Source organism: Ovis canadensis, chromosome 9 (genome assembly GCF_042477335.2).
Source record: "Ovis canadensis isolate MfBH-ARS-UI-01 breed Bighorn chromosome 9, ARS-UI_OviCan_v2, whole genome shotgun sequence".
Classification (NCBI taxonomy): Eukaryota; Metazoa; Chordata; class Mammalia; order Artiodactyla; family Bovidae; genus Ovis; species Ovis canadensis.
Window position 1 is genome coordinate 105,075,483 of NC_091253.1, and position 19,516 is coordinate 105,094,998.

Genomic DNA, 19,516 nt, shown 5'->3' on the forward strand with positions numbered 1-19,516 from the left:
CTCCCGGAATCATATTTTCTTCTTCTTCAGGGGAGAGGTAGATTTTTTAATTTATTTCTTTGCTAAGTCACTATTCACTAAATTGAAACAGAGGGGGAATAAAACAAAAGACATAATCAAGGGCAGTGCCTGAAACAGAAACGACCTGCCTTTGTGCCCCCTGATATTCTGCGGTAATACTGCAAGCCGAGCAGGTGTCCAGCCGTTTATAGTCCAAACTACACTTGCTCCAGATTCCACCTGCCCCTTGTCACACAAGCCAACACACACTTGAATCAAGAAACTTTTTTCTGTTTACTTATGTTAATCATCAAGCCAAGGCAAATAGCCTTCTACTTTCTGGATCCCCGGCAGCAATTGGATATGAAGACATCACAAATACTCTAGACAAACAAGGGTTGCGGGGAACCTTCTGTATTCTAGGCCAGGAAGTGGGCCACCGTGGACCAGAGCTGCATCAGCTGTTACAGGGAAGAGCAGTTGGTTTCCAAACTTCAAACTTTCTCGGTTTCACAGGCCGCACTGCAACTGAGCAGGAAATCGACTCAAGGTCTTAAATTAGGACTTAAATCAACCACCAGTTTACAAGGTCTCAGCTGAAACACTCCGTTTCAATGGCCATGGTTTCATTTATTCATTTACTCAGCGGGCATGACATGGAGCTCAAGGGAGAGGACCCATAATCAAATAAAAGCCCCCAGACAGCTCCGTCTACAGTGTGGGGGCAGCTGGCTAAACAGACACATGTCACGCGAGGTGTGTACTCCGCAGCTGAGCGGCAGACAGGGACACAGAGGGAGAGTCGGGAGCACAGCTGTGGCAGGAAAGACGTCCACCCCCTCAGCGCCCCCACCGCCCCTCTGTGCACAGACGGACACACAGCCACACCAGGACACACGCCGCAGACCATCCTACTCACACTCTGTAACAGCGGGAACGGGGCCTTCAGGTCTCAAGAGAGGAGGTGCTAAGACACTTCACGGAGCAGGGGAAACTGTTTACAAACGCAAAGTTGATTCCACAGCACTGCGAGGGGGTGCAGGGAAAACATGGGGAAAACTCAGGCAGGAAAAACACTCCAGCAGCCCTCCACCCAGAGCGACCTGGAATCCAGACCGACCGGCCAGGCTCCTGGCGGCAGAAGCAAACCTGTGCGGAAAGCTGCAGCACGCCTCCCGGCCCTCGGCGCGACTCGCCAGAGCCCCGCTTCCAATTTGGAAGGAGGGAAGCCGGGAAGGGTGGCGCGAGTGTCGGCATTCACACGTGGCCGCCTCTCTCGGGCCCCTGTGAGACTCAAACCCCCACCGCCTTTTTTACGCCGGGCTGCCCAGGCTTCTGAGAGAAAATCGTGCCCGAGCAGAGTCGCGATCCGGCTCTGATCCGGTGAGCCGGCTCCGTAACGTGGCCGTGAACCCCTCACCGCCAGCTTCACCTGCAGCCCCTACGCGACACCGGGATTTCGCGCGGATAAAAACGAGGCAAAGTGCAGGCCGCCCCCCGTCCTCTGCCGGGCAATGGGTAGGGGCTCACGAAAGCTCGCTCGCCCGGCCCTTCCCTCCAGCCCTGCCAGGTCGACACCTGGCACGACCCTGGGGTGGAGGCGAGTTGCCCCCAGGAGGGTAGAAGTTGTCACAACTCCGCGCGCTGCGGCCTCGGGAGAGGGGCTGCAGGCGGGGGGGGGGGGGGGGGCGCGCACCGGGCGGGGGTGGGGGGAGGCAGGTGGAGGCGCGCGCCCCCCGAGCCGCGCGCCCCGCGATGGGCCCTCACCTTCCAGCAGCACCTCGCGGCCCGCGCGCTTCAGCGCCTGCACCGCCTCGTCGTGGGTGGCGTCGCGCAGGTCGGCGCCGTTCACCGAGAGGATGGCGTCGCCCACGTAGAGCGCCTGGGTCTGGTCGGCCGCCAGCCCCTTGAAGATCTTGCTGATGAGAATGGGCATCTTGTTCTCCTTGCCGCCCTTGATGCTGATGCCCAGCCCGCCCAGCTCCTGCTTCAGCACCTTCACGCCGCGCTTCTGGCTGCACACGGCCTCGGGCACCCGCTCGGGCGGGTCGGTGAAGGCGGTGCGCACCCCGGCGGCCGCCTCCGCGGGCCCCGCGCCCCGGCGGGACGAGGCTCCGGCGGCCGCCCCGAGGCCGTTGGCCGCGCCGTCCTCGCAGCTCAGCAGCAGGGCGTCCTCGCCCAAGTTCACCAGAACTTTGTGCCAGCGGTCCCGCACCAGAACTTCCAGCAGCCCGCTGCGCGGCGCGCGGCCGCCCCCGCCGGCCGGCCCCGCCGCTACCGCCATCTTTCCGGCATTCTCCAACGCGCGCCCGCGGGGCAAAGTGCGGGGGGCCGCGCGGGGAGCGACGAGCGCGCGGGGGGAAAGCCGCGAGGGCCGCGCGGGGAGCGACGAGCGCGCCTGCGGGGAGGACGCGGCTCCGCTCCGGACTCGCCGAGCCGCCCCGCGCGAGCTGACGGCCGCGCTCGGGCCGGCCCCCGGCCTGCTCTGGGCGGGGTGGAGCGACCTAAAAGGAGAGAGGAACGGGAGGGGAGGAAAGAGCCAGCGGCGAAACCGCGACCGAGGGGGCGGGACGGCTGCGCGCCGGGCGGGGCCGGGCGGGGCCGCGGCCGCTCACCTGTCCCGCCGCCGCCCCCCGCGCGCGCGAGCCGCCCCGGGGGCCCCCACGCCGACCCCGGGACCCCACGCAGCCCCGGCCCGCTCCTCGCCCCGCCCCGCCCCGGGGACCCCACCCCGCTCCAGGGACCCCACGCCCTCTCTGGGACCCCCGCCCCGCCCCTAGGACACCCCACCCTGCCCCGGGGACCCCACCCCGCTCCAGGGACCCCGCCCCGCCCCGAGGACCCCCCACCCTGCCCCGGGGACCCCACCCCGCTCCAGGGACCCCGCCCCGCCCCGAGGACCCCCCACCCTGCCCCGGGGACCCCACCCTGCTCCAGGGACCCCACGCCCTCTCTCCGGGACCCCGCCCCGAGGACCCCCACCCTGCCCCGGGGACCCCACCTCTCTCCAGGGACCCCACGCCGTCCCCGGGACCCCACGCAGCCCCGGCCCTCTCCTCTCCCCGCCCTGCCCCGTGGACCCCACGCCGCCCGGAGGACCGCCCTACCCCGGGCGCTCGCCGCCTCACGCGGTCTGGGTGTCTGGCGACTTCCCCCCGGACGTTCCCAAGCCCCCGCCCCCCTCACACCCTCTGCCGGATCGCCCCTCCGTCCGAACTCCAGCGGAATCTAGATTCAAGCCTGCTCGCTTCCTCGTCTTGCCCGGGTCTTACCTGTCTCTCCTCTCTGCCGGGACGCCCAGGTGGACTCAGAGCCCCCAGGTTCCCCGAGAGTCACGAGGGAAAGGCTGGCCTATGAATCCCAAGTGAAACGTCAGCATAACCCGATTGCGGGACACCGTCTTTAAAGGCAGGACATCTTTGTGCCGGGTCTTGGGAGACGTGTCTCCACGTGCCCCAGGCCCCAGGGACAGATGCTCTTCCAGCCCTAGCAGAATATATGCTCTCTGCTTCTGACCTATCTCCCTACCCGCCAGGCCACCCCAACTGCTTCCTGTGACTCTATTCCGAAGATCCAACAGAGAAAGTCCATCTTAAAGAACACAGTTGTAATGGATTGTGTCTCCAAACTTTCTTTATGGGTGACTTATTTGCAGCTTAAGCTGCGGTTTTCCTGGGATGAGACACTATAGTCCCTGGTCACCTCCCCAGTGGTAAGGTAAGCACTGGAAATGCCGACGTAACCCTTACATGAATCTTCCGGAACCAGCCTAGTCCTCCTCCAGTTCTCCTCCACCCACAGCAGGCCTCAGGGAGCTCTGGAAGCGCTTCGCCTTTCCCAGTTATTAATACCTCCCTTTCCCACTTCCCTGTGCCCTCTCTCCAAAGCCAAACAAAAAGCTCACCAATCCCAGAATTCCTAAAAGTACACCCGACCCAGCAAAGCGTCAGGAAAGAAGTCTCAGGAACACATTTCCACTGGTGCATATCATCACTGAAACTTCTAACCCTTCCAGCATGACTCACGGTTTTAAGTAAGAATGTTTAAAAACCCAGACCAATCCCCAAAGATTGGGTGGTTGGTATTCCAGGATGGGACCCAGAATAAAATGGAAACACTGGATTTCTTCTTCTTTTTCTTGCAGTCACTGCAGGTGGGTCAAGGGGAAGGCTCAGATTTATACTTCACTGGATTTCTCTCTCTCTCTCTTTTTTTTTTTTTGAAGTCACTGCAGGTCAAGAGGAAGGCTCAGATTTGTACTTCACTGGATTTCTTCTCTTTTTTTGCAGTCACTGCAGGTGGGTCAAGGGGAAGGCTCAGATTTATACTTCGGTCTGCAGCGCCCTCATTTCCAGTACTGCCAACCCACCAGTGCTCTAGAGGCTGTTTATCCTCTCATTAGCGGCCCTCAGGCCCGACAGCACGGGCAGCGCCCTGCTGGGTGGGAAGCCCGATGGTCCCGCCCTCTGTTTAGAGGCTGAGGATGCAGGTCCGGAGCGTCTGCCAAGTGCGCTGAGATGGAGGTCGGCGCCAGAAGGCCAGTGTGATGATTTAGCAATCAAACCAGCTCTGCCCTGGGACTGACATCTCCATTCACGTTGCACCTGGATCTTGCCTCTGTGGTCGAGCGATGTCAGAGGCCCAGGCATAACTAGAAGTAATGTATTGATTTGTCATCAGAAATTGCGAGCTCTGGGATGGCAATTTCTCAGAATCCCCGCAATAAGCACATTTTTTCCGGGTAAGCAAACCTACGTGGGAAGGAGTAGGTTGCTTGTTGAAAGTGGCATCAGAAGCAGAGCAAATATTCATTATCATTAGGCCTAAGGCGTGCGTTGTCAGCCAGAGACGGCTTTGCCGGTGGAATTGGAATAACAGCCCTATTCTAAACGCTTTACACATGTCAGCTTAGTCCTCCTGGGAATTCTTGGGTTGACACCACTTCCTATCATCATCACTCCTATGTCACAGGTGGGAGAGTGGAGGTGCAGAGTTTTGAAACTAGCCCTGGTCCTGTAGCTGATAGATGGCAGAGTCAGGGTACGAACCCAGGTGTGAAGAGCTTGGACTCCTCACCATCGTCCTCCGCTCTCCTGAAAAATGCTCAGACCCTGTCGGCCCCAGTGCTCAGCTTGCACTGAGGACAGCATGTCCACTGGGAGGGAGGCCCTGAGGGTCAGGCCCCTTCTCCTGGAAAGGTGCGGACTGCCCAGACGGCTCAGTGGTAAAGGGTCCGCCTGCCGATGCAGGAGACACAGGTTCGATTCCTGGGTGGGAAAGATCCCCCTGGAGAAGGAAGTGGCAACCCACTCCAGTATCCACTCACCTCGCGGATAGAGGAGCCTGGTGGGCTATATAGCCCAGAGGGTAGAATGGGCCAGACCGGACGTGGCATGTCAACAACTAGTGAGGTGCAGCCAGCTTTGTCTCTGGACTCTCCCGCTCCCCAGGCTCAGAGGACACCCGCTCCCCTAGAGTTAGCACATTCTTTTCTTCAGACGTGTTAATAGGTTAGAGCTGATGATGGCTGTGGTCTTGCTGGCTTAGAAGCCCTGTCTGATCCCTCAGACACCTCTGCACACCTGGCCCGATTAGGAAAGCTGCTGGCTCTCAAAAGTAAGCTTGAATTAATCTCTTGGTACTAGGCAGGACTGCCACGCAGTAGCCCTGTAGTGCATTTAATCAGGACAGATTACGCTCTCCTCGATCTCTCCTTGTGAAGAATGGCCCCTGAACAGGTTGAAAAGACTCCCTGCATCCTGACTTTACGAGTGCGGCGTTTGAAGCTGACCAGAGCAGTGACGGTGTTAAGGCCCGGTGATCGGTCTGTGACAAGCCACAGCTGGGCTGGCGTGACTGCCCGTCCATCTTGAGCATTCCAAAAGTGACACCTCAAGTCCCCTCCTCCTTTTTAACTAAATTTCTTTTACTCAGCTCTGTCCCTGGTTCTATTTCCTTCTTTGGTCCTCCGCTTTTGACTTCCATCTCCACCCAGCCCAAAGTGGGATCTTCTGCGGGTGCGTCTTTGCTGTGGGGTTGCATTTTCCTGCGAGAGGGGTGGACCTCGGCCTGCAGAAGTCCTCGGCCGCGGGGCGAGGATGCCTGGGACAGCGGGAGCAGCCCGTGGGCAAGGGGCCATGTCCGCTCTCTTTCCCAAAGGGGTTTGTCCTCTGCCCTGTCCCAGGCGCTGTTCTAGGGGAGCAGACAGATGGTAGGACGTGCCCTCGGAGGCACCCATCGTAGCAGGCCACAGGGTGGAGGTGGAGAAAGGCTGAGAGGTAAGAAGCTTTCACGGAGAAGTGAGTGCCGGGAAGAAACTACAGCAGGGCAGAGGGTCTAGAGTGACTCGGGACAAGGTTTTTCACGAGTAACAACAGGGCGTCTTTCACAAGATTCGTGTGCTGGCACTGTGAGGAAGCAAAGCTGCTCGTCATCACTGGCTGAGCCAGAACAAGGCTGAAGTTGACGGCAAGGGGCCCAGTCATGCCCTGATCTGACCCTCTGCTGCGAGGCCGCTGAAGCCTCACGGAGACCTATTCTGGAGTCTTAACAGCTAACAGAGACCTCTTTGAGAAGCCAGACGTTGCTCTGGTGCCGTTCTTGGCCCAAGAGGACCCACAAAGCTAGTTACTTTCTGTAAGAAGAAGATTCCCGTCGAAGACTCCACCCTGGGTCTCTAACCTTCCTCAAAGCACGTGAGGAGTGACTTACTTTCAAGATGCAGTACTGGGACTGAGGGGTGAGACCTGTGCAGAGCACGGGCGCGCCCCAGGAGGCCTGCAGGCGCATCACCCGCTGTAAGCGGGCTGGCCGACACCCTCTGTTGCCGAGGCTGGTATTCAGCTGGGTGGATAGACCACCACCCAGACTCCCAGCCAGCCGGTTGGTCAGGTGAATTATTTGATTGCTCGTTGTGTTGAGAGTGTTGTAGTGGTGACTTTTTTGGGAGCAGAGCTGGCCCAGGGCAGAATTGTAATGTAGTTAGATGCTTATCCTCTCTCTCCTCTCATTGCGTTCCATTCTCTCTGGTTCTCTTCCATAACTACTTCTGCTGAGACAAACCATATCCAGTCTTTTAATATCTGTGCTCTAGATTTAAGTCACTTTTCCTAAAGGATCTTAAATTTGATTCTTTTTGAAAACTGTAGAAGGATAGGTGAGATGTCACATTAAAGACATTGAATAAAATGACTCTAAAACTCTGGTAGGCAAGATGCATTCCCACCAAATACTAGGAGCCTTAGCAAGTTGGCCTGAGGAGGCATTGAAGATGTCCCAGTAAACAGGTGAAGAGGAATAAGAAATCAAAGGTTTCTTTCATACACATCTTTAAATAGCAAGGAAGTGAAAAGTCAAAGGATGAATGTTGAAAGGAAAATGAAAGTCAAAGGAAAATGCTGAAAGCAGAATTGATTTGGTCTGGCAATGTATTTGAATATGGGAGCAAAGGGAAAGTGTTTATGGGGAGAGAAATTCATAATTATTATGCTAACTTTTGAATTGCTCCTCTTCATAACTGAACTAGAGCCACACGAAAATAGCTCCAGTTAACTGGAAAACTTGGACACCCAGAGACAGAAGACATATTTAAAGGCAAAGGGCTACTGCCCTACTTCTGAAATGAAAATTCAAGCCATCTGAGGCATCATAAGACACTGTATTTACTTGAAGTAGCCACTGGACTAAACTCCAAGTTGGCAGTCGATGCTTGAAATCTCTGCTTGGTGAAGGGACAAAAAAAAAAAAAAAAAACAACAAAAAACCTAGAGCAAGCAAGAGGCTGAGCCTGGAGGCAGTCCCAGGCAGCGGCCTGCGTTTATCGTCTCCGTGGGTGATAAGACTGCACTGCAGGGGAGGGGCTGTGGCGAAGCGAGCCGAGAAGTTCTCAGGACCACGCGAGAACAGAAAGGCAGGTCTCAGGAGCAGCCCGAATGACGGCTCGGCCCAAACAGCGTGGAAACATACTTCCAGAGGGATCTTAAAGGGGGAAACAAATTGTCCTAGACTGACTAGAATTTCTGTTTTCCATGTTTCTGTTCTGTGTTCGTTGCTCCAGCACTGGGGATTCCATGGCTTTTATAAAACTGCAGTTTCAAGGAAACACCTGGCAGCTGTTCTCAGTGGTGGGAGGGAAATAGAACCCCCTGGGGGCCATGTGAGAGAGGCAGGTGTTGGGTCCAGCAATCCCTTCCACACCCATTGGCAGACACACCTCTGCAAGGAGGCGCTTTCTTCTGCACAGTTTCTAGGCTGTTTGTTTGCTTGGTGTGCCTCACAGCGTGTGGGATCTCAGTTTCCCGACCAGGGATCGAGCCTGTGCCCCTGTGGTGGAAGCACAGAGCCCTAACCTCTGGACCCCCAGGGGATTCCCCTAGATACAGCTGTTTCTGTTGTTGATTCTTAATTTCACTATGATCTAGATTCTTATCTAATGTGCTCTAATTCATTATTATCATTATCCTGTTTTCTGCTTAAATATATCAAATTTGGCCAGTATGAGCCTCTTTAAGCCGACGCTTTTATGTTCTTTTGATGGGTCTTCATTGTCTTTAAGCACTTTTCACAAGTTTCTGCTTTTTGCTTTCTGGCATTACATGCTCTTTCAGGATTAATTTGTATTTTATATGCCTAGCCCTGGGATCAGTCATTCTTTAAGGAGCCCTGGTCCCTTTTAGTGGGAAAATTATTTAAAAACCAAGATATGGAGACTAGGTGTACTTATTTATATTATGATAACGTGCAGATAGTTCACATTCATATTCTCATTTCAAGCCCTACGCCACAAGCTGCTTTCTTACTTTTCTTTATTCCATATTTGTGTCTCCCGATATGTGAGAAATCTGATTTTCACACACGTCAATAGAGTTATTCATTTTGGTGTGCCCTACGATACAGAAAGAAATTATTCAGAAAGCACGATTAGTATTCTGATAGCAGCCCCAGGAGCAAACCTACATGGTGGGTTCAGAGTCTCCGCAGCTCCTCCATTCCTAGAACACGCCCCAGGAAAGGCACACACAGCCCTGCACAGACGCTCGATCCAGCCCGCCTCCTAAGGACATGAACATGGCCAATAGCAGACCCAGATGGCCCGGGCTCTATAACACAAGTGGCCTGGTTGTCTCAAAAGTGTTAAGCCTTGGAAGACAAAACACAGGGTGGAATTTTTTAAAAGAAAGCTAAAGGGGCGTGAAACCCAGATAAATTATAGGGCCGTAGATCCAGTCATCAGAGGAAAACTGCAGGGACTTTGTGTGTGTGGCAGTTAAAGACATTTAAATACAGACTGCATATTTGATCAGGTAATTGCATCCACGGTAGTTAAGTTTCTTGGGGGCAATAATCATAGAAAGTTTTTCTTCTTAGAAGGTATGTGCTGATTTGTTTATGGGTGAAATGGTGTCTGTAGTTCAGTTCAGTGTCCGACTCTTTGTGACCCCATGAAATGCAGCACGCCAGGCCTCCCTGTCCCTCACCAACTCCCAGAGTTCAAACCCATGTCCATCGAGTCGGTGATGCCATCCAGCCATGTCATCCTCTGTCATCCCCTTCGCCTCCCGCCTTTGATCTTTCCCGGCATCAGGGTCTTTTCCAGTGAATCAGTTCTTCGTATCAGATGGCCAAAGTATTGGAGTTTCAGCTTCAACATCAGTCCTTCCAATGAACACCCAGGACTGATCTCCTTTAGGATGGACTGGTTGGATCTCCTTGCAGTCCAAGGGACTCTCAAGAGTCTTCTCCAACACTACAGTTCAAAAGCATCGGTTCTTAGGTGCTCAGCCTTCTTTATGGTCCAATTCTAACATCAGTACATAACCACTGGAAAAACCATAGCTTTGACTATACGGATTTTGTCGGTTAAGTGTTGTCTCTGCTTTTTAATATGCTGTCTAGGTTGGTCATAGCTTTTCTTCCAAGGGGCAAGCATCTTTTAATTTCATGGCTGTAGTCACCATCTGCAGTGATTTTTGAAGCCCCCAAAAGAATATAAGTCTCTCACTGTAATGATGTCTGTAACTGAGTCTCAAATAGAGTAAGAGAGGAGTTACCGAGAAAATGTGGCAGAGTGTCACCCAACTTTCAAATACAGAGACAGACAGAGAGGAGAAAGGGAAGGAGATCCGTGATGCAAACGTGGCAGAATTTGTGGTGAGTGAATCCAGTGAGAGGTAAATGGGGATTCATTGTACAATTGTTTCAAATAATTGGTAAGCTTCATACTTAAAAAAAAAAATAGAGTTGGGAGTAATAGTGCAGAAACTTAAAGCCCCACTCCAAAAGATTCTGATGATTCTGATCTTGGGTAGGGTCTGGAAATATACATTTTATCAAGGAGATTCTGAAGCAGGGACTATGGTCTCTGGTCCAGCTTTTGTTTTGTAAATGAAGTTTTACTGGAACACAGACATTAGTCTATAAATTATCTGTGACTGTCATTGTACTGCAGTGGCACGCAGGGTTGAATAGTCTGACACATTATAGAGCCTGCTGACCTTTGAACCCTGTGACGGTAGAGATGGTCAGAAATATGAAAATATTCCAACCCAGCCCTTTACAGAAAAAGGATCCCCCCCTTCCCCCGTCCCCGGGCCACCTTGGGCCTCCCAGCCATCCAGGGGTCCAGACGCCGCCTCCTGCGCCGCGCTTCGGGGTGATCCCTGGTCAGGGAGCTGAGATCCCACATGACGAAAAAACCAAAGCATAAAACAGGAGCAAAACTGTAACAAATTCAATAAAGACTTAAAAAATAAAAGAATGACCCCTGCTCTAGTGTAGTCAAATATAAGAAAAGGTCTAGAGCAACCTTAAAAGCAGGGGAACCTGGGATTTGGGTGAAGGGGCACTGGTCTGGCAAATAGCAAGCATTCGAGTCCATGGTAGCTAACATGATTCTATAGGAAGGAAACAAACAGCAAAGAATCGCGATCGACAGCTGAGCACGCCCACTGTGCGCCAGTTTACCTGTTCTCATGCAGTAGTCGCATCGGCTCTGTGACGTAGAAATCATCTAAGTTTCATAAAACAGTACATGGAGTACAAAGACAGAAGCCCACTCAAGGTTACATAAATCTAGGGGGAAGAGCTGAAATTCAGACTTCGGCTTGACAAACTCCACCAAATATCCCTTCACCACTGAGTCACTGCCACCTTCACTACATTTTAAGCTTCAGTTGATTGAAACTCAGACTTTACGTCTGAAGGTGTCTGAGTGAGGGCTTTTACAGTCATTTTGAAAGGGAAACCCGCAAGGGGACCAACCTCTCTTCCAAAGACTGGGTCTTTGGCGGCCCTACCACTGCTGTGTTTTAAGCTCTGTCTCACAGGCTTTCTGAAAGGTGAAAAAAACCTGTGGCTCTCTCTCTCAATGTCCCAGCACCAATGCCCCCAACAAAAAGCAGCTTTAGGTTACATTCAGAGCAAGGGAGTCTTACATTTTTCATGGATGCAAAGATACTTTATTGCCATTTATTTTCTTTCCAGAAAGTCAAGCAACTGCAAATTTTGTTTGGGGCTGTTTGGAGACTTCTTTCTTTGTTCTTTTTTTTTTTTGAGACAGAATTTTGTTTTTCCCCAATAAAATCTGTTTAGAATGAACTTAGATGCTGTCACAAAACATCCATTATAATCAGTGCCTTTTGAAATTTTTTCATGGCTAAGGTTATTGTGATTTTGCTTTGGGGAACAAAGGAGCTTACAATTTTGATGATTTTATATATACATATAAAATGAGAATGTTTATTTTTCACCCTCTAGAGGAAATATGTCCTTTTTCAGTTTTCTTAAAATGCTCTACCCTCCAGTTTTCTATTAAGTTTTCCAGGTTTTGATAGAGACATGAGTATAGATTAGCTATTTCTCCACAAAGAGCACAGTAAATGAGTCCAGCGTTGGGTGATAATCAGAGGCGAGAGGTGCACACACCTGGGGAGCGCGAGCTTGCTGAAAGGGCCAGCCCCGCTCAGCAGCAGGCAGTGACTCTGGCCAGGTGGGAAAAGCGCAGGGACCAAGTCCTCTGACTTTCTAAGACAATCAAGAGATACACTTCTAGCTGATTTTAAAATGTGGCTCAGCCTATTACTAAAAAGTCAAGAACTAACAAGGGCTGGTGAGGATGTGGATAAAAGGGAACCTTGCACACTGTTGGTGGAAATAGAAGTTGGTGCAGTCACTATGGAAACCAGGCTTCCCAGGTGGTGCTGGTGGTAAAAAACGTACTTGCCAACGTAGGAGATACTCGAGGCCCAGATTCAACTCCTGGGTGGGGAGGAGCCCCTGGAGGAGGGCACGGCAACCCACCCCAATATTTTTGCCTAGAGAGTCCCATGGACAGAGGAGCCTGGTGGGCTATAGTCCCTGGGGTCGGAAAGAGCCAGGCAAGATCGAGCACACGTGCAGGCACTGTTTGCTTGAGAGCTGCTGAGAGAGACGGTCTCTAAAGTCCTTATGATTAAAACAGAGTTAGCTGCGAAGTGATGGATATGCTAACTGGCCTAACTGTGGTAGACGCTTCACAGTACGTTTATCCGATCACCCTGTTGGACATCTTAAACTTGCCTCATGTTATAAGTCAGTGGCATCATAATAAAAGTGGAAAAAATTTTAGACTCAGATTTGCATAAAATATTATTTAGCTCCAGAAATAAAATAAATGACAAGCGAAACAGAGACTCACACAGGTGGAGTTCGGCCTTCCGGTCATGACCTTGTGTCTCCCGCTGTAAGTAACTGAACTGGAGGTCTGGGTTTCTATCTCAGTCTCTGGGAAGTCTGCATATGGTTGGTCTGTCTTCAGTACATAATCTGATACGATCTCATGCTCTTATAGCGTTGAAGGAAAACTCTGAGCCCCGAGAAGTCCCCACCCCTGTCCGTACAGTGAATGTGGCGCCACAGGTAGGTCTCGTGGCCGCAGCCCAGCTGGCCTTCCTTCTGCTGCACGGAGCACCTTCAGCCTGCACCGCTGTCCGGACTCGCGGCAGAAGTAGAATGCTTTCTACTTCGTCTGTTTCCTGCTATAATGCTTCAACACCAGACTCAATGTTTTCCTGTTAGGTTCTTGAAAAAAAGGCACAGAGCAGCTCTCAGATTGTAATTTTCCACCTCTTTCCCAACTCCTAATTGTCAAGCCAAACACTTCCACAAGCTTGCAGCAAAAACAAATGAAAAAAAAAATCCTACTTGATCCAAAAAGTGCTAACAATGGAACTTGAATAGAGATAAATTTGGGTTCATTTGAATCTATAGGCCATCCCAGGATTCTCTGCACTTTACCTTTTCTGGTAATGTAGGCAATTTAGAGAACATTTCTGGGTAAGTGCCTGCACTTTGATCCCCATAAAGGCTCCTAATATTTTAGAAATTCACTCTGACCGCTGCAGGCTTAGGTGGGGCGCGGGAGCTAGCAGATTTGGTTCTGAGCAGTCTTGGGAAGTACAGCCTGAAGCTCGGTCATCCAGGAGAGGGTCGCATTACGCACACAGTTCAAGGCTATGGATCCTGACGCAGTTCAGCCACGGGATGGTGTCCCGGAGAAACAGTGTGCCTATTCTTCCCTCCCTAGGTCAGCATAAGAAGTCTAATGGACCCAGCCATTCTCAGATCTTTCATTTTTAGACTGCATTATGGTTTGAAAATGTTTTCATACAGATGGTGGCAATTGATCCTCAAAATATCCCAGAAAGGCAGGCAGGTCAGATATTGCTAAGCATTATTTATTGATAAGAACACAAGGTTGTCTGACTTTATCAAGGTTTCCAGGGTTATTATGGGCTTTCCTGGTGGCTCAGAAGGTAAAGAATCCGCCTGCAATGCAGGAGACCCGGGTTCGATCCCTTGGTTGGGAAGATCCCCTGGAGAAGGGAATGGCAACCCACTCTAGTACTCTTGCCTGGAGAATCCATGGACAGAGGAGCCTGGCAGGCTATAGTCCATGGGGTGGCAAAAGAGTCAGTCTCATCTTCACGACTTCACTTTCACTTTCAAGGTTATTATAACTCAGGTTTTCTGAGTCAAATTTCAGCATTTTTCTTGAGTCTCTGGAGAATCATACTCTATACAAAACTCTGTCAACAGTCTGTTGAGGCCATCAGCTTTTAAACCTGATTCACATGACTCTCTCACCTTTCACCATAATATTATGTCAATATTCCAATAATTTCAGGAACAACTATTGACTAATCCATAAATAACCTGTGTTAGACACTTTTATGGAATTGAAAAAATTTCATAGGACCTGGTTTCCAATTTCAAGGAATGGGTGATTTGGATTTGAAGGAAAAGGATTACGTGAAGCTACCCAAAAAGAGAGGCCAAGCTAAGAATAGGTCTCATAGCACGAATCGACCCGGAGCTAAGCACTTTACATGTATTATCTGATTTACTCATCGGAACAACTTTCCAAGGCGACTGTGATTATCCACCCGACAACCGAGGAAGCTATTACGTAACTTGCCCAAGGTCACACCTGGCAGATGTCAGAGCTGGTGTTAGCTGTATTCCTGCCAGATGCCAAAGTCCTGTGCCATCCTGACTTCCCAAACACACAGGAGCCCATCTTCATGAGGACTGAACACTTCATTGTCCAGGAAAATGTGAAAGATGAGCAACCAGAAGAGAAGGGCAAGGCCAGGGAAGTGAGTGCTGAGTTGGAACTTGAAAGTGGAGGGCAGGTTGGTGCAGACCCAGCGGCAGTGAGGAGGGCCCAGGTGGGTTGGGAAAGCGTGCGCAGCGGGTGGGCGATCGGTCAGAACCATGGCACCGTCTCCCTCAGAGGTCAGATGGCCTACCCTGCTGGAGAGCTGTGGCTTAGCACAGCCTGTTCTCAGAGCTGGATTTACAACTGTGCCTCTTTGTTCTAAAGGAGAATTTGTGGCTTTTGCCAAGTGCTTTGGCTTCCTGAGTTCAGGTACTCCCTGAAGTGGATGAAAAGCTAGATTTTGCAATATCTGTGAAAGAAGAGTGAAGAGTGGGTTGAGCCATGCCGTTGCTTGGGGGACAGTGAAGGAGCATGTAAGAAGCCTCTGGAAGGTCTTAGGCATGCTTTGCATGCGTACAAAACCAGGCTTTGCATAGGTTCTCACAAACAGGTTCTTCAAATTGTTTACCTACCAAAATTACAGCCCACAGATGTACTTTGCAAAGCTAGAGCTCCATATGGTAGACTCCAATTTCTCTGTTATTCTTTGTATTCTGAAGCTTCAGTTATTGCTGGGAGGTGCTGTCAGGAGCTCTGGGAAAACTTAGTCTGAGTCAGCCTTGTGAGCTATGGATGTCCCTAAGGTGTGGGACCTATTTGCCTGGAGGACCCTGTCTGCCTCAACCATTCCCAAAGGATTCCTCTAAGACATGGGATGACTGTAGGGTGGTGGAGCTTGCTGGGCTTTTAGCAAAGTCTGCCCTTAAGAGTCATGGCTTCTCACGAGGAAACACGGTGCTGCTGGAGATGCTGGACTCGGCCTGAGGGTTCGCACCAGCTTGGGGAGGCTCAGGGTTATATTAATACAGCCTGTTCCTCCAACTCACAGAAGAGACGGGACTTAGGGAGAGGAGAGTGATAGTTTTCATTCTGTTGCTTAACTCTTTAGAAAGAGTATGTCCAAATCTGCCACCAGAGCCCCTTCCCATCTACTTACAGGGGCACTTGGAACCAGGACTCTCAGAATCAGATGCGACTGAATGAATGGCTGGTGTCAGAAATCAGATGGAGATTGTGTTGAACAGGAGTCCATATGTGTGGTGGCCCAGGGCATGGAGAGCTAGAATCTTTGAGGAAATGGTGGTTTTGTTGCTAAGTCGTGTCCGACTCTTGCAGCCCCATGGACTGCGGCTCACGCGGCTCCTCTGTTCATGGGTTTTCCAGGCTGGAATACTGGAGTGGGTTGCCCTTCCCAACCCAGGGACTGAATCCAGCTCTTCTGCACTGCAGGCAGATTCTCTGCTGACCGAGCCCCCAGGGAAGCCCCTTGGGGTTCTGGGATACTGGAAGTTTCCAATACTGGAAGGACATAAGTTTCGGACACTGCAGGACATAAACTGAAGCCTTCACATGAAAAATAAGCAGAACAGGCACAGTACATATTTCCCGAATCTTCTCAGTTCCACTCACAATAAAAATTAGAACAATAGATCATTGTCTTTTTACCTCTTAGGTTGGCAAAGATTTAAGACATTTGATAACAGTACATCTTGAAGAAGACGTAGGATAGAACTCACTTTCTCTATCCATGGTTTATAACTTGAAACAAACTTTTTGCAGAACTTGTCAGCACTTTCTATGACTTTGACCCAGCTCTTTTGTTTTTGGGATTTTCTTTGACAGATATACTCACACAAATGTACAAAGGTACTGTATAGTTTATAATAGTAAAAAGCTGGAGACAGTTTAAAAAGCCATGAATAGGGAATACCATGCAAACATTTTTAAGGCTGTCAAAATAATATTAAGTCAAAAGAGACACACTTCCAGTTATAAGATAAATAAATCCTAAGGATATACAGTATAGTGTGTTGTTTGTTTGAAAGTTGCCAAGAGAGTAGACCTTAAAAGTTATCCTCATAAAAAAACAAATCTGTAACTATATGTAGTGATAAATATTCACTAAATTTGTGATAATACACATTTCACATATCAAATCAGTATGTTGCATACCCTAAGTGAATACAATGTTATATGTAAATTATATCTCAATAAAAATAATAATATTAAATCAAAAAATCAAATAATAGAATAATAAGTGTAGTATGAGCCTTTTTGTATGAAACAGCGGCAGAGTATATGTATCCATATGTCTGTCTATATCTTTACGTATGTCTACGTATGTTTCTCCATGCATGGAACATACCTGGAAAGATGCATGTGTGATGGTTAACGATTGCCATTGGTAATGACAGGGAGACCAACGTGTGAAGGGACATTTTGAATTTTGATTTACTGACTTATATATGGTTTGAGTGTTTTTAATGAATGCTTATTTCTCTCAAAATTAAACAACATTTCTAAACAAATGTATAAAGGATAAAATAGACAATAGCTCTATAGTAGGAAGATCAAGTGCTATCAACATAAAGTCCAACGCATGGAAAATGCTAGTGATAATAATATTATAATAAAATTAACAGCACACACTTAGGTAGCTCTTCTTTGTTCCAGACACTGTTTAGCACTGAGCAACTCATTTAAGCCCTAGAATGATGAAGTAGTTCCCATTTAGATCACCACTTTAGTGAGGAGGAAGTGCGGCATAAAGAGGCTAACCCCCTCTAGGGCGCACAGTGAGTAACAGGCTGAGCAGAAATGGGTGAGTCCTGAGTGTCTGCTTTGACCTCCATTCTAATCTGTACCTCGAGGTGCGATGGAAGACCACAGAGTTCAAGGCTGAGCTGAGAGCTGATCGGGGCCCTGACAAGAGGGAGCCAGGAAGTCACTGTACAGTCTCGGAGGCGCCCCTGATCACCATTACCAGCCTCTGGGTACTTGGCGGTACATGAGTTGAATTGCCTCAGAAAGTCAGAGATTCAATATTTCTGCCCCTATGAGTTTGGCTAACTTGACAACAGTCTCAGATTTGGGGAGTGGGGTTGTGTACGATGGTAACAAAATAATGTGGTTGCTTAAGCAAGATAAATATTCACCCTTTCCCCACGTATGAAAAATCCAGAGGCAGTCCAGAGAAAACTTGTTGGCCAAATGAAGTTAGGGACCGACACTCCTCCCAGCTCTCCACCCACCATCCCTTCATAGACCTGATCGCAGTGGCTGCTGGAGAGCCAGCCGTAGCGTCTCCATCTCAAGGAGGAGGCGACGACAAGGGGGCGGGGGGTGGGCACCGGATACCTGAGGGTGCTTCTTGAAACCTGCTGAATAACAGTTCTCCTTGTAGATGGTTGTCCAGAATGCAGTCTTTTATTCACAGCTGGCTGTAAGAAAGCTAGGAAAATTCATCTTTTTTCTAGACAGTCATTTGCCTGGGGGATGGTTTTGGGTTCTATTAGTAAGGCAGAAGGAGAGAATGGATTTTAGAATAAGTTACTAGCAGTTCTGTCCAAAACAATCCATTTCTGAGTGTTAAGGTTGGAGTCTCATCATTATAGTATCAATATACCAAACGTCATTCTGCCTGTGACTTTGAGCCATTGAACAAGGGGCGTTTTGAGGACACTGGGCTAGAGGGGCAGGTTGGCAAGGGGTGCTGAGCAGGTGTGATAGACTTTAAGAGAGAACAGAAGTGCTCAGAAAGTGAGTTCTACCCCTTCGCCATTATTACAAGCGTCAGACTTGAACTCTGACAATTCAACTTCATCTGGGCCTTTCCTACAGAAGGCATCCACACTGCCGTGTCTCCTAGCACCTTTCAACTCCCTTCTTTGGAAAGTGGGAGGAATGATTTAGGGGTCACCCAACACCTCCATGAGGACATCGCTCCACTTATTATCAGTCTCCCTACCTGGACTTATAAAGGAATGAACTTATTAACGCAGAGGAATGTGCCTGGGACTAGTGAGGTAAAAACAAAATGGGCTGGAAGAGCAAGAAGGAGGATTCTGCCAAGCGCTCCAGAGTCACACCAGGGCAGAGACTGTGATGGGCTCTAATTGGCGCCAGCAGCAGCCTCGGCATTCTTACCTTCCCCTAAGTGGCATGCAGGGAAGGTGAGAAGTTATTTTCTACTTTAGAAAACATCAAAGAAAATCCAGTAACTCGCGCTTTAATAGCAACAAACTAAAACCAACAAAGGTCCCTGCCAACACCAAGGAGAAGAAAACCTGCAGAAATAATCAGAGAGAAATTCGGGTAAGAAATCATTTAAAGAGGGAACAGCAGTGACTGGTCCATAGGCTGATTTAGGCCCGACACTGGTTTAAACGTGGCCTGTATTTATATGGCTACGAATGGGTTTTACATTTTTAAATACTTGAAAAAATTCAGAAGAAGAATGTTTTGTGACACAGAAAAGTTGCATACAGTTCAAATTTCCATGTCCATAAACAGTTCAGTTGAAGCACAGCTGTGCCTGCTGACTTATGTGGGCTCCCTGGCTGTTCTCACTCCCTAACAGTGGAGTCAAGAGTAGTTGCAAAGTCCAAAATATTCCCTACTGTTCCCTTTACAGAAGAAAGTTTGCTAAATCCTTATTTAGAGTACCCCTCCTCCCCCAAAAAGCATGCCTCATCACTGACAAGCTGCATGAGCTGAAAAATGCTGCTGTTTGATCTCAGTGCCCTCATTGTTCAGATGGGAATAATAATCTGCTTTATAGACTATTACAAGGATTAAATGAGATAATTGACATAAAGCATGTGCCTGGAATATAGCACATTGTCAATAAATGGTAGGGGATTTGTTGTTATTTATTGCTTTGATCCAACCAGTCCATTCTGAAGGAGATCAGCCCTGGGATTTCTTTGGAAGGAATGATGCTAAAGCTGAAACTCTAGTACTTTGGCCACCTCATGCGAAGAGTTGACTCACTGGAAAAGACTCTGATGCTGGGAGGGATTGGGGGCAGGAGGAGAAGGG

At 49.7% G+C, this 19,516-nt stretch overlaps 1 protein-coding gene and 2 long non-coding RNA genes across 6 annotated transcripts in view; 1 reads left to right on the forward strand and 2 right to left on the reverse strand.

Annotated features, from left to right (window-relative positions):
- Positions 1 to 3,289, reverse strand: part of SNTB1 (syntrophin beta 1) — a 245,585-nt gene extending 242,296 nt beyond the window's left edge. The window contains exons 1-2 of one of the 2 annotated variants that reach the window (XM_069600771.1): positions 3,273 to 3,289; positions 1,768 to 2,504 (exon numbers count right to left, since the gene is read on the reverse strand). In XM_069600771.1, coding sequence (XP_069456872.1) covers positions 1,768 to 2,284 — 517 coding nt within the window. In that variant the 5' untranslated portion in view covers positions 2,285 to 2,504; positions 3,273 to 3,289. Of the gene's footprint in view, positions 1 to 1,767; positions 2,505 to 3,107; positions 3,174 to 3,272 lie in introns of those variants that run through there. The other variant, XM_069600772.1, reaches the window with a different exon arrangement.
- On the reverse strand, positions 276 to 1,026 carry LOC138446039 (uncharacterized). Its single transcript, XR_011259110.1, has 2 exons — positions 920 to 1,026; positions 276 to 528 (listed from the first exon to the last, which is right to left on the reverse strand). It is a non-coding gene; the product is annotated as an uncharacterized lncRNA (long non-coding RNA).
- An 11,247-nt stretch (positions 3,290 to 14,536) lies between the features above and the next one.
- LOC138446041 (uncharacterized) overlaps positions 14,537 to 19,516 on the forward strand; it is a 41,844-nt gene continuing 36,864 nt past the window's right edge. For all 3 annotated transcript variants that reach the window (XR_011259114.1, XR_011259112.1, XR_011259113.1), the window contains exon 1: positions 14,537 to 14,705. This is a non-coding gene — a long non-coding RNA (uncharacterized lncRNA). The remainder of the gene's footprint in view (positions 14,706 to 19,516) is intronic.